Source organism: Zootoca vivipara, chromosome 3, assembly GCF_965207765.1.
Source record: "Zootoca vivipara chromosome 3, rZooViv2.hap1.1, whole genome shotgun sequence".
Lineage (NCBI taxonomy): Eukaryota > Metazoa > Chordata > Lepidosauria > Squamata > Lacertidae > Zootoca > Zootoca vivipara.
In genome coordinates, this window is record NC_142586.1 from 8,128,534 (window position 1) to 8,143,519 (window position 14,986).

The 14,986-nt window shown below is 44.4% G+C and overlaps 1 protein-coding gene across 11 annotated transcripts in view; it reads left to right on the top strand.

The window, feature by feature from the left end:
• The window catches only part of SERTAD2 (SERTA domain containing 2), a 124,676-nt gene that overhangs the window by 88,362 nt on the left and 21,328 nt on the right, over positions 1 to 14,986 (top strand). The window contains exons 1-2 of one of the 11 annotated variants that reach the window (XM_088667147.1): positions 122 to 599; positions 934 to 1,071. The exons of 4 other annotated variants lie outside the window; for them this stretch is intronic. In XM_088667147.1, the coding sequence (XP_088523273.1) occupies positions 1,031 to 1,071 (41 nt within the window). In that variant the 5' untranslated portion in view covers positions 122 to 599; positions 934 to 1,030. Of the gene's footprint in view, positions 1 to 82; positions 600 to 679; positions 1,072 to 14,986 lie in introns of those variants that run through there. 6 more of the 11 variants (XM_088667148.1, XM_035110257.3, XM_035110258.3 and 3 more) reach the window with 6 other exon arrangements.

Below are 14,986 nucleotides of genomic sequence, written 5' to 3' on the forward strand. Positions count from 1 at the left end.
CGCCCCGCCTCGCCCCCGCCACAAAAGGCGCATGTAAGCGATAGCTGCCTAGAGCTCCGTGGCCCCGCCTCCTGCCTGCTGGCCCCGCCAGGGGGGCCGCATGTGCAGCTTGGCCTGGTGTCGCGGGCGGGCGCGATGGAGAGCGGAGCCAGCGGCTGAACGCGCCCGCCTTGCCTGGGGACAGAGGCGGGGCTTCCCAAGCGAGCCAAAGGGCAAGGAGCTCGCTGGAGTCTCTCCTCCTTTCGCTCGCTCTGCCTGGCCAGGGTTGCTGCTGTTCTCGCAGCGCCTGCCTCCTGCCTCCCTCCCTGCCTGCCGCCTCTCCTCCCCCCTCCCCGCCTCTCTCGTCCCTCCCCGCCTCTCCTCCTCCTCCATTGTATAATGCTTCGTGACCGCCGCAGCCCGAGCAAAGCGGAGGCTTAAATCCTTCCCGAGCTGCATTCGCTTCCCCGCCCCCACTCCTCTCCTCCTGCTCCTCTTGCCCACCGTCAGCCCCACCACCCGCGGGCCAGGAGAGCGACATATGGAGCTGGGGGAAGATTAGGAGGAGCGCGCAGGAGCAGCCCCTGATGCTTCTCAGCTCTCAGGAGGAACTGCATGTGGTAAGTGCAACTCGCGGCTCGGAAGGAAAGATTTGAAGCGGAGAGGAGGAGGCAGCGGCGCGGGAGGGGGGGGGAGTCTCTTGCCGCTTTGCCCAGCCCTAGGATCCACTGGATCGGGGAGATGCTGAGAACTCTGTCAGCAAACTGTGTTGTCTTGGGGGGGGAGGCGATGCAAACCCGGAGGCTGCCGCTTAAGAAGCAGCCCCTCCCCAATTTGTTGGTGAGGCAATAAAGACAAGAAGGGAACCCGTGTCATGGGGAGAGGGGCAGGAGGGGGCCGAGGAAGCGCTGGTTTTCGGTTGTATGATTTGCTCCCCCTTGTAACCCTCCGGAGAACTACCTTTCTCCCCACCGCCCGCCTTCAAAGAGATGTGCTGGAAAAAGAGGTCGACTGAGTTACTTTTCTTCCTTGGAAACGGTTGAGGGTCCAAATGTGCAGACGGATCGGAGGTTCCCGTGTTGCTTTGAGCAGGTGTGTGTGTGTGCGCGCGCGCGTATTCCGAATTTCTCATGTTCTCTCCCTCCTCGTCTGTGTATTATGAGTGGCGCATTTAAGAGTTTCTCCGAGCCATGTTTACAGTGCAACTTGCTTTTGCTCTCCGATAAGTTTCAGTATGTGCTGCAGACCAACATTCGCTGGAAACTGTACCCTGTAATTTTGCCTTCTGATCCTGGAGGACAGGAAGAAGTGGCGTGGGTGTTTCAGAACCTCGAGCTGTGAAAGTTGAGGGTCTTATTTCGAAACAAACTGGCAGACCCCAAGTGAGGGTGATTCTGTGTTGGTGAGGACACTTTGAACCGGGAAAAAGAGGCTCAATGTAGGTTTCTTTAAAGTGAGACAGGTTGCAAGCGTACATGTTCTGGTAGGTTACTAAAAGAGCTAAGATCATGGTATTCCATGCTTTGGTGTCTCAGCATGACATTGTGGTGGTGATGTCTGTATGTGGGTGTTTTTTCATGGAGATATTCTGCATCTTAAAAGCAGTGCTAGCTGCAAAAGCTGGTCTTTAACATGGAAACTAGTAAGCATTATTGTTCCTAAGATTTGTTTTGCGCTTTCTAGTAGATTCTAGCTTCTCCAGTCATTGAGAACACATAAATACTGAATGCACGTTAGTACCTCGGTTGATTTCCTACCCTTCTCATGGAATATAACTTGTTTTTCTTGATACAATATGTTTTGTGGCAGGGACTCCACTTGCAAATTAGCAGCGCAAAATGAAATGGATAGCTCAGATGGCTGCAGGTTCACTTAACAAGGGCCCTTCCTGGAAGTTCTTTATTTTCCCATCTAGCATTCAAGATTCTGAATCAAGATAGGCAATTCAGTTGTTCTCCAAAAATCAAACCGAATGCTGTCAATTTTATCACTAAAGGTGCTCTCCTAGGCTTCTGTGAAGTTCACATAAATGCTTTGAGTGAAGACCCAGTGCCAGAGCCAGGTCATGTATGTCTAATTTCTGGTTGAGATGACAGAGGGAATTGATTTTCAAAGTTCATCTGCAGAAACATGTACCTTTGTATCCAGGTGCTATTGAAAGAAAAGAATACTCCCAAACTCTAGACTGTTGTAGTTGTCAGATATGAGAATTGTGCAGGCTTCTCTTCTTGGATTGTCAAGCCTTTCATATGGTCAAGTTTGTTGTAGAGTTAATTTTGAAAAATGTTTTTCTGTAAATAAATAAAAAGTGCAGCGCTGTGTATACAGATTGATATATCAGAAACTAGTGACTTGAATAATAATAGTGCCAGACAGGTACATGAGTCTGGACAGTGGTAGTGTTTCCTAGGATACAAACAAGTATTGTAGCATCTTAACAGCTGCAAGAGTTTTTTTCTTCTCTTTGGTGTCTGATACTACTTCAATTAGCTCCATAATGAAAAATAGCAGTTTGGCTTCAGGAGAAGCAATTATTAATCCTTTTTTATTTTAAAAAATGCAGTCTTGTTAAAATTTGGTGTGCATTAAAAATCCAAATATGATTTGTATAGTATGTCCAGTGCTGTTTCTCTTGTTTTTGAAGTTGCCCTAAATCAGGCATCCCCAAACTGCGGCCCTCCAGATGTTTTGGCCTACAACTCCCATGATCCCTAGCTAAGATGACCAGTGGTCAGGGATGATGGGAATTGTAGTCCAAAACATCTGGAGGGCCGAAGTTTGGGGATGCATGTCCTAAACAAATGGGGAAACTTGTTCAAATACAATGGCATTTAGATGTCACTTTTTAAGGCAAACCTGAGATGAAGACTAACAAGCTCCTGTCCTGAATGTGAAGTCTGGTGAATACAGTACTTAGAGCAAACTCCACTGAAAGCAGTAGAACCTACCTCTGAGTAAACATGCGTAAGTTTGGGCTGCACAAGAAAACATGCTTTGTTTCCCTTTATTCCTTTTTGCTTACCCCATTTTTCCCAAATTATGGAGCTGTAACAAGCAATGGTAATTACAAATGGAAATGACATGCTCTCCAACATTTTGTGAGAAAAATTTGGGGCACCCCCCCTCACCAGCCTGCATCTCTGTCACTCACCCCCTACCTGCCACTGACCCCTTCCATGCCCACCTGCTCGCCCCCTCCTTCCCTCCCTTCTCTCCCTTCTCTTACCTTTGGTCTCTTCGGCCTCTTGCTCATGAGACACTATGATGCGAGGCTGAGCGGCCCTGGGAAGGCCAAGCCTGGCGGTCGCCAGAGATGCCATGAGTCAGAGCCTCCCCAGAAAGGTTGCCCAGTCTGCGCCATGTACCCTGTTTCTCCAAAAATAAGACATACCCATAAAAATAAGCCGTAGCAGGATTTCTAAGCATTTGCGCAATATAAGCCATACCTTGAAAATAAGACATAGTGATACCGGGTAGGTGCAGTTCTGGAGGGCACCAAGGAAGAGGTGAGGCTGGACGCGTAATAAAAATAAGACATCCCCTGAAAATAAGCCATAGTGTGTCTTCTTGAGGAAGAATAAATATAAGGCAGTTTCTTATTTTCGGGGAAACACGGTAGCTCACTCCGCTAGCTACCAGTGTCACAAACAAATGGTACAAAAATAAAATAAAACCCAGACATTTTGCAAAAATTTAAAAATCCACCCAGATGGTGATTTTGCCTCGAAAAAAGGACATGTCCAGGAAAATCTGGACATATGGCAACCCTACCATAAACCAGATTTACTGAAGTCATTGTTTTGAAGCATCCTGGCTGAATTTGGTTTCCAAACTTGGGACTAAAAAGTTTGAAGTTTCACCTCCAACCTGTCTTATGCAATAGCCAGTTGAACCACTTTACTGATGACTACTGTGCTTTCTTCACCCTTGGTATGAATCATTGGTGGGGAAAACACTACAGAGTTTCATTTTATACCTTGCATATTTTTGGAAGTAGTTGGACTGTTGGGCTAGTTGGACTAGCAATATTTACTAGTGAATAATTTTTGCATTGACATTACATATGGTATGTATATTCATATGCTGTATATCAGAAGGGTGATTATATTGTTATTTAAAATGTGGGCAATTTTCCTATGACCCACTTATACCGGTAAGTGCTCTTCAGTGCCTTCTTTGGAAATACAGTTTCTGTCTAAAAAGATAGCACAAATGGAGACGGCTCCAGTTGCAACAGCTTCTTGGCCAAAAAGGGGGGGGGGAGAGAGAGGAAAAGTAACTGTGCCAGAAACAGCAGGCTCTGATTACAGAGTCCAAAGATCATTTAATGCACTAAAGGGGAAAAGAGAAAGAGTGCAAGGTTCAGTTTAAATGGCTGCAGGCTAGCAGTAGGTTTAGGGCACAGGCACAGCTGATTCTCCTACTTGTAAAATCAGCATTTTTCCCTTTCTTTTTTTCTTTTTGCTAATTGTTAAGCTAATCACCCAGGAAACAAAAATTCATTGAAGTGCAGAATGAAGGTAGGAAAAGTCACTCCACAATAGTGTGAGGCTCTGCCATCTCTTAAAGTGGACAGTGTGTTCACTCATAGCCTCTCCCTGGTCTGCAGTGCAGGTAGCAGGAAACCAGTACACGCTGAGCATGGACACATGTAGCTTTGTGCAGATCTGGTGCACTATGTAAACAACTGACCCACCAAATCAATTCCATGCAAACTCCCATGCCCTCAAAGGCATTTTACAGTAAAGTGTGGTTTTCATGGTACACTAGCAGATTTCAGTTCCTGGCTGGGACAATAAATTGTTTAAGTTGCTCCTGCTTGAAACTTGGTGTGTCTTTCCAGCAGCCTGTGGTTTCCACTATGGCTGGAGAACGGAGATATTAAAGGATTTGAAAGCAGGTTGGCAGAGGTTTTGCATCCAAAGGTGAAATGAGACCACCGACAAGGATCTCTATTTCAAACTTACTTAAATGTTCAGATCATCTGGTGAATGCTCTCACATGAGGGAGAGCAGATATTGGCTGGGTTGTCTCTTCAAATTCTGGTGCTACAGGAAATGGATGGCTCAGGACTCCAGCTCCACATCAGTTGGGAGAAAGTCTAACAAACTTTTGCCCCACCCAAGGCTCTTACAGGAACGAATAATCTATCACTATCTCAGCCTTCACCAACCTGTTGCTCCCCAAGGATTTTATAGTGAGGTGGAGTAAAGTAACTTACAGGGTGCATTTCTTGTTTGTGTCATGCTGGTGTGAATTCAGAATACCTTTTGTTAAAGGTTATGGGGCCAGCGTCTTCCTCCTTTCAGAAGGCCCATGGTTGGGTCATGTGACTGAAAATGAGCATGGCTGTTTGGTGAGCTCAGCTATTGCTGACCATGTGATAAAGTAGTCATCAGCTTCCACAGCCAGATCCATTTTCAGTACATAATGAGGTAATATTTTCTTTTTTGCTGCACATCTTCCCATAGCTTAAAAAGTTGATGAGATCACTGTGTGCAGGAACAACTGAGTGCCCATATCACAGATCACAGAGCTGATTTTTGGTCACACAATTCTTATTCCTTATTCTGTCACGTCCAGGGGACATGAGAAGTGTGCTGGGGAATTTTCTGTTTTATTCTTTAGGAGTTCAGAGAGTCCCTAGATTTCAGAAAGCTAGCTTGCGGGCCCTGCAGAGAGGAGAAGCTAGGAACATTTGAGCATCTGTGATGGGGTGGAAGTTGCTTGCTGAGCACAGTAGTTAAGATAGCAAATAGACTACTGCCTCCACCTTTTCTAACACTTGAAATCTGGGCTGATAAACTTAGACATTCACTGGTGTAGATGATAATTGCTACTCCCATGGTTCGAACATATTTTGTGAGTGTGTGTGTGTCGTGATTATTAAACAAGGAACTCAGTTCCTTAATGCTGAGGCAGAGAAAGAGCCATGCCTGGAAATGTCAGGCAGTCTCACTCATTTATGGTACAATCCTTTGCAAATTATCCAGAAGTTATGACACACTGTTCAACAGGGGTTACACCCAGGGAAGTTTGCATTGGGTATCAGGCTTAGAGTGGTGCTGCAGGACATCAAAACTCTGCAGGTTTGGGAAATGTATGAATTCTGATTCCAAAAGTTTTACATTTTGAAGAATGCTTGGGCTATTTGCAATGCTTTGAGATAACTAAAGTTTCTTGCATCAGGTAGTATTCATATGAAAAGGTCTAGATATAATTGCTCTAAACAAAATTAATAAAAGATGTGTTAAAAAACCCACACCAAATCTAAACCCACTGCTTTTAATTTTTGAAGATGTTCTTTTCCATTTAACTGCTGTATAACTACTTTCTCTGTATTTTAAGGTTTTAATTAATATGTGTGCACAGTATTTTCTTTGAACTTAATAGTTCTGTTAGGTGTGACTTTTTATGTAGTGTGCGGTAACTGCCTGAAAAGCTTTGAAAAGTTTTGTAAGACAACATGATCATTAGTTTGTTACTTTCTTTAGTTGGACTTCTCCATCAGTTACTGGTGCTGATGGTGGCAGCTGTTACATTAAATTTAAAGTATTTTCTTTTGCCTTTATAAAATGAGCAGCAATAGAGAAACACCCTGTGATAGCAGGAAAATGTATGTGGATGTGCTGGGGCATTGGAAGGAAGGCCTGTTTGAAGCAGAGAGTGTACAGCTAGTCAGTCAGCAGGTCTGACTAGTTTCTGAATGCCCCAGGGCGGGTTTGTCTTAATAAAGTGCAGGTAGCTGTGAAATGAAGTTCTTAAATCCAGGTTTTTGTCAGTATAGTGCCCCCTTAACATCTCCTCATAAAAGAGTTAGGGTTTTTTTTTTGCAGTTAAAGAGAACTTTCTCAAATTCAGATAAAGCAGACAAAAAATATAGAACTTGTCATAGTGCACTTTTGTTTTTAGTGCACTTTATTGATTGGTTCCTTGGAATGGTGGGGACATTCTCAACTTCTGCCCAGAGGAGCATGGGCAGTCTGGATATTTTATACCAAATCATGTAGCCTGGCTGTGTTGGTTAGATAGGCCTTGCAAGAAACTGAGAACACCATTCATACTCGCTTCGTCTCAGCAGCCTGCAGTATTATTAGCAGGGTGCTGCTGCTTTTAACCTCTTTTGCCTTCTATCACAGAAAAGTGACTTGCTGCTTTGTATAGTGGTCAGAAAGTTTCTTTAGTTCATCCCTCTCCCCCAAGGGCCATAATTCTTCTTCCTCTGTGAATCAGAAATCAGGCCTGCTTCCCACTTTCCTCTCCATCTGCATGGGGAGCAGATAATTTCTGATTGATTTCCTTCTCTTACTGTATTTGTTGCACATAACCCTTCAGCCGGAGCGTAGTCTTTGGTTTTGTTTTTTAAACGTAAGTAGATGGCTCTTGTTCCCAAGTGTTAATGTAATATGATGCACCCTGCAATAGTGTGTTTTAGTTTTTCTCCTCCTCCTAACTATGCAGTAAAATTAAGAGTTGATTCATATGGTTGGTAAAAAGAGGAAAGGGGCGGTAGAGGGGGAGTAGTGACTCATGTTGCTTCCCTCTTAACAGAGAATTTGCTATAGAATTTGCATACGTCTTTACAACTTTTTCTTTGCCCGATGGCCATTTAGAATAAAGTTGCTCATCCAACTTTTGTTCTCACAACAGCCACATTCCTAAACTGTACCATGATGTCTTCATAACTACACAGTGTTCCACAGATAACCACCAGGGAGAAAATGACTTCTGTCAAGCAGACACTTAACTATGAAATCCAGTATTTAAAATTTAACATAGACACTTGCATACTGTGTGTGTGTGTGTGTGTGTGTGTTCCAAAGTGGTGTACAAAAGTAATAAAGCACATGATGCACAGTTTCTTTAAAGCCACAAAGAACATCTATGGGCCAATAAATCATGTCATATGCCCCCTACGCTCAGCAGATGGTATCACACTTCTAAAAGATCATAGAATCATAGAGTTGGAAGAGACCACAAGGGCCATCCAGTCCAACCCCCTGCCAAGCAGGAAACACCATCAAAGCATTCTTGACATATGGCTGTCAAGCCTCTGCTTAAAGACCTCCAAAGAAGGAGACTCCACCACACTTCTTGGCAGCAAATTCCACTGTCGAACAGCTCTTACTGTCAGGAAGTTCTTCCTAATGTTTAGGTGGAATCTTCTTTCTTGTACAGTGGTACCTCTACTTACGAATTTAATGCGTTCCGAACACACATTTGTAAGTCGAAAAAAATTGTAAGTCGAATCCCAAAGGAATGCATTGGGAGAAAAAATTCGCAAGTAGAAGCAACCCTATCTAAAAATTCGTAAGTAGAAAAAATCCTATCTAAACCGCATCCAAGATGGCAGACTGAGCTCCATTCATAAGTAGAAACATTCATAAGTAGAGTTATTCGTAAGTAGAGGTACCACTGTAGCTTGAATCCATTGCTCCGTGTCCGCTTCTCTGGAGCAGCAGAAAACAACCTTTCACCCTCCTCTATATGACATCCTTTTATATAAAGAATGTCATATATATGACATTAAAGATAAAGAAGCTATTGCACTGCGCTGGAAAGAACACTACCAACATCTCCTTAACCGCAACTCCCCCGTAGCTGCTGAGGTCCTCTCACAAATTCCGCTAAAACAAGTTAGAGATGAGCTTGCAGAATCTCCAAATCTGGGACAGTTGTATACAGCTAGTAACCAGTTGGGACGCAGGTGGCACTGTGGATTAAACCACTGAGCCTAGGGCTTGCCGATCAGAAGGTCGGGGGTTCCAATCCCCGCAATGGGGTGAGCTCCCGTTGCTCAGTCCCAGTTCCTGCCTACCTAGCAGTTTGAAAGCACATCAAAGTGCAAGTAGACAAATAGGTACTGCTCCGGCGGGAAGGTAAACAGCCTTTCCGTGGACTGCTCTGGTTCACCAGAAGTGGCTTAGTCATGCTGGCCACATGACCCGGAAGCTATACCCCGGCTCCCTCGGCTAGTAAAGCGAGATGAGTGCCGCAACCCCAGAGTTTTCCGCAACTGGACCTAATGGTCAGGGATCCCTTTACCTTTAACCAGTTTCTGCATATGAGGAAGTGAGGCTCACAGGGACACAGCTTGTTGCCCACAGATCTTCCATGGATCCAAGGCTGCCTTAGAGCCATGTGCCTAGTTGTTGTTTTTTTTAAGAAAAGTTCAGGTCATCTCTCTTACCTGGCTATGAAAGTTAGAAGCCTACAACCAGAGAGTTGGCTAGTTAATTGAAAACATGTGGAATTTGGTCCTGTCATTAATACACATTGGTTGCTTTAGCTTTCATTCCCCAAGTCTTCAAAGCTTCCTTGCTCCTCAATTTTCTGGTTATAATTGCTGTGGCTGCTTTGCTCCTCTGCCTCTCTTCACTTTCCCACTTTCCTTTTCTCAGGTCCCAGCTTGCCAGTCCACTGCTTGTGTGCATTGTCCCTTAGAGTATTTTCCTCCCTGCTGGGCCTCCTCTCTCTTGGATCCCCAGTGACTTCTTAGCCAAGGGAATTTTTGGTTACGTTGGAGGCAAGGGAGGTGCGTCTGATGCTGGAGAAGAGGTGGAAGCATTGTAGAGTGTTCACTCACTTCTGTGAGTGAAGTGAGAGCTCACTTAGACTACAGTAGAACTAAAAGGTGATACTAGCTGTAGAGGCAGGAGATGTTGGCTGCCTAAAGAGCTTTACTAAGAGGAGACCCTGGAAGTGGGACAGCTGAAGGAAAGGGAGCTGGGAAGAAGGTTGCAGAGTTAGCACTGGACTCAGAAATGAAAACCAGATCAAAGCATATCCAGAGCAGGCAAGGGCTTGAGGAAACAATAGGCTGAGCAGATAAGGAATGGAGGAAAGGAGGGGCAAATGAGTCTGAGTGTGTAGAGAAGGCTTCTACATGAGGTGCACATTGCTGGCAGGAAGAGGGGTGGAGAGATAAATAAGAGGACTGAGCAGGGAAGGATGTTGGCTGGGTGCCAGTAGACTTGAAGGAAGCAGAACCAATTAGCAGTAGGAAGAGAGAGAACCAGGAGATCTGAGGAAACAACTTCCACAGGGGAAGCCATAGTACTCATGTTGGGGCAAAAACAACAAAAAGTCTTGTGGCACCTTAAAGACTGAGAGATTTTGGCATGAACGGATTTGCTTGGCAAAGGTGTGGCATTGAAGGAAAAGCCAAGTGGTAGAGTACAAAAATGCATGTGAAGGCTTGGAAGGCCACTAGGTTTCATGCATTACATTTCAGCATCTGGAGGCATTGGAAGCCCTGCCATACACAAAAAGTGGGCAACCCTATAAGCAGCTTAAGAACAACAAGGGTCTGTGAGCTATGGGCTAGCAAGTACTGTGCAATTGTGACTCTCCCTTATTGTGCTATCTTTCTGTTAGGAAAAACTTCGCCTGCCTAATTTATGTGTGCCAGGCTGCTGTTAACAGAGCAGGGCCAGAAAAAAAAGCAGCAAACCAATAGGCAAAGCAGCGTTTGAAGCCAAGAGGAGCAAAGGGAGGAGACATAGGGTTGGCTGCTCCAATAATGAGAGTGGCTTTAAGTGATGTGTATAACTGACAGTTCCACCAAATGCAACTTCGCCTGTTTTCTTCAATTGAATTAGGAGGCGGCAAATGTTTTTGAGCTAGTCAGTCAAAACATCTGTGGAGGGAGGCATAGACAAGGCAAACGCTGGGGTAGGGCTGGGCCTAGGGTATTCCAGCCCCAGCCAGGTTCCCTCCATGGGGTGTGAGGGACTGGCTGCTTGGGGGGTAGGCAAAATTGGGTGCTACTGGTTGGTGGCGGCACATAGTCTTGTTTTTCTCTACCTCTTTGTGGCTATGGGACGTAACCTGTTCACAGGGGGGGGGTCACTGCTGACAAGGGAAGGAACAACCCCAGCCCAGGCTACATCTGGATCTTCCACCCCACTTTTTTAAAGGGGTTGCTGTCCACACAGGGTGGCCTTAGCCCTTGGCTGGGACTGGTAGGAGGTGGGAGAGCCCATGTTGATAGAAATATTATTAGGGTGAAGAGGCAATGAGGGAGGATTTCCAAACTCATGTTCACTTAAGTGTTGTAGTTGTGGGGGCTATGGGAAGATCCCCACAGGCCATTTCCCCTCCATGTCAAGAGTCCGGCGGAGGGAAAATGGGATCAAATAATTGGAGGCCATTTGCAGGGGAGAGTCGGGGGAAAGGGTTAAGCAACCCATCTCTTGCAACAGCCAGTTCTCCCTTGTAAATGCCACCAGTTCTCCTCACTCTGGGGACTTGTTCAGTTTACAGCAGGCATGTCAAACCTGCGGCCCTCCAGATGTTTTGGCCTACAACTCCCATGATCCCTAGCTAGCAGGACCAGTGGTTGGGGAAGATGGGAATTGTAGTCCAAAACATCTGGAGTACTGTATGTAGTTCCTCGCTCCGGCAAGTGGTTAGTGGCTCTAATTTAAATCTCTCTGTCACAGTGATTTGCACAGCAAAATGAAGCAGAAAATGTTTTTGCCAAACTGTGCACATGCTACACTGTACCTTCAAAGCACATTCTTTCCCTCAAAAAATTCTGGTCATTTTAGTTCGTTTGTTGTTGTTTGGAATTGCAATCCTGTGAAAAATAAACTACGGGTCCCAGAATTCTTTGAGGGAAAGAATGTGTTTTGAAGGCTCTTTAAAGGTGTACACAGCTTCAGTCTCCCCCTTTACTTTGAGGAGTAAAGATGGGAGAAATTGACATGTTTTACGAAGCACAAAATGGTAACTGTCTGCAGACCCAACCTTATCGCAGTGCCCTGTCCTAATGCAGGCACTTGCCCTACAGCCCACTGTGGCTTAACATTCCGGTACTTGTACTTTCTAGAGTTCAATTGTTTGGCTGGTGTGGAATTGTAATAAATAGCCTATGTTCCCTATAGGAGTTTTCAAAATTCTTCTCAGACAAAACTTGCAAGTGCACTATAGTTCAAACAGTGCAAGAGCACTGTTTTTTTAAAAACCCCATATTCATCCCCATTTGTCTAGCATTACTGTCATTATGTAAATGTGTATACGGCCCTTCATCCATAGATTTCAGGGTGATTCACAATTAGGTCTGGGCAATAGGGTGATGACTTTTTTTACAACCTCATTTCCCTGTATCATAATTTGATGAGCTTTCATTAAAGATTAGATAAAATCTTACTTTAAAAGAGATTTGATTTAAAAAAACCTCATGCACAAAATGATTTAAAAAAATTTATTTATCAGTTTTTTGACCACTTTTGAAGTCACTGTAAGCAGATATAAAATTGAACCCAAGCTTTAGAATCACATATATACAACATTATATAGGGTCATCAAACACACAAGGAAGCTTTTTTTAGCTGCAGTAACAGTAGAGGATGATGTTCTGCTACCTCTCCTATAGGTTTTTTTCCCAGCATGCCCGGCAGGGTCTGCTGGCTGAGTTTTGAGGTCCCAAAAAGGGGCTTTTACCTTGCGCAGGTGTGACATTTGTAAAGCCTATGTTGCTAAGAACACTCCCCATTGTGGAATGTGGTGTTGTGTCCAAATTTGATACGAAATACATATAGAATTGTTAATACAATTTTATGAAATGGTAAAACGGCATACAAAAAAATTAAAAACAGTTTGTGCGTGACCTTTTTAAATATTTCAATGGAATATACCTCATTTTAGTAATTAATAGACATAAGTTCATCCATCTGTACTACAGGAAATAATTTTTGAGGAAAAAAATGAAAAAGCCATCACCCTACTGTGCAGTGTATCGGTACATCGCCGAGGACCAGTATGAGGCCGAGACCATGATGGCTGCTTTGCCCGGCAGTAGTATATCCCTTTGCCACCAGAGGGACTCAGGAGCAGCTGCTGTTTCACCTGCGATATACTGCCAGGTGAAGCAGGCATTGTGTTCTGGCCCTCATACCACCGGCAAGTGGCTTCTTTAAATTGTTCTGCTGGGGGGGGGCACAGCAGTCGGCACCTCAATGGAGCAGTTTAGTGAAGCCCCCACCCAGCCTATGATCAGCTGAGATGCAGGTGGTTTAAGAAAGCCTGCTTCTCAGCTGATCAAGCCACCCACAGACCGGTGGGGGGGCCTTCATTAAACTGCTCCACTAAGGGGTGGAGGCAGCCCTGCAAATGAAGTTTTTCAGGCTCTGTGTGCTTGGCTACCATCTGGCTGCCTTCACCCAGGAGGGTGGGCTGCGTCTTTCCTCCCAGAGTGGTTGGTCACCTCGGGAGTAAAGGTGCAGAGCGCCCGCTCGAGCAAAGGCAGGCTCCTTTGAGGGAGGCCCCCCTTCAGCCCGCTTCTGTAACTTGTTCCCACCTGGCACTGGGGTGAAGGGACTCTTTCTGCCCCCCAGCGCCCAGTGAGACAAACAAGCTGAGGTGCCAGGGTTAAACCACCTGGGAGCAGCAGCGATTTCAGCCCAGCGCCTGTTCCTCCCTCCATTTCAGCCTCACGGTGTATCATCAAATTGTGATTTTTGGCTGGTGATACATAGCAATGTTGAAAAGCTGACATCACCCATCCCTATTCACAATATAAAATTGGTTTCATATTCCATGTATCTCCCAATAATAATAATAAAAATAATAACACCCTAAGACATCAAATATGAAAAAGTTTCAGATGTCTTCTAAAAGTCAGGTAGTTGTTTATTTTATTGACATCTGACAGGAGGGTGTTCCACAGGGCGGGCACAACTACCAAGAAGGTCAGCTGTCAAATGTCCATCTGTCTCCTTCTCCTTTAAAATAATAATAATAATAGGCATTTAACTTGCCAAGCTATTAAGGGTCTGATTTCTTCCCATTGAACAGAAAATGAAACTTCCAAACGCCTGAAGTCCTAAGCTAACTGAGATCCATTCTCTCCCCAGAAACTTCTCAGAATAGAATAGGTAGAATAAATTGATGTTTGCACGTGGTTATGCCTCTTCAGAAGCAATATGGTAGTTGCCTCCCTCATTCCTGGATGTACAAAGGAAAAGGAAAACAATTGCAAAATGACTGAATGGGTCAGTTCTCTCCATTAGCTTTAATATTCTCTCTTAATAGGTGGAGTCCTATTAAGCAATTGTGGTACATTCGGCCCCTTCCATTTTGCCAAACATTTAAAGAGAGCAAAAATCCTTTAAAAAAAAATACAAATCCTTCCAGTGGCACCTTAGAGACCAACTAAATTTGTCATTGGTATGAGCTTTCGTGTGCATGCACATTTCTTCAGATACCATGCACACGAAAGCTCATACCAATGACAAACTTAGTTGGTCTCTAAGGTGCTACTGGAAGGAATTTTTTTATTTTGTTTTGACTATGGCAGACCAACATGGCTACCTACCTGTAACTAAAAAAAAATCCACTTGGTGACCTCTCTCCTTAAGAGCTTGAACTACAAATTGGGACATTTCCTGGTCTGCATCTTGGCCTCATGAACTCATCTCAGTTGCCTTGGGTTCTACTCTTTCGCTTTCATCCTCCATCTGCATTACGGGGGGAAATAGTTTCTTACAAAGTGTTTGTGTGGATTGCGAGAAGTGCTTTAAACGCTCTAAAAGTGCTACATAAATTATTATGATTAGTTACACATTGAAGATTCAGAAAGCTGTTTTTCCTTTTGTTTATTTATTTTTAATGGTACATTTGTCTAATAACGCTGCTGTGGGCAGACAGTGGCTGAAGGCAAGAAATGCTGAAAACTGCTTCTGAAGTGACAAGGACAAACTCCTGCAAAAAGGAACCCCGTGGAAACGCTTTCATTGTTGTAATCTGTGCAGTAGCAAGAGACTAGGCAATAAAATTTGCCAGAACCATTCAGAATGCTTGCAGCTTATACAGTGTACCTAAAACTTTGTTGGGAGGGATATTTTGGTGTGACACTTATTTGGTGCTCTGATCCTTAATGCACTTCGCTTAAAAAGTAAAGCTTGTAAATCAGTCTCTGCAACTTTTTTGGTGGTGAGAAGTCATTTGCTTGAGTTGCAACCTTGATCAACCTATTACAAGCTGTAATATACTGATTGAGCAG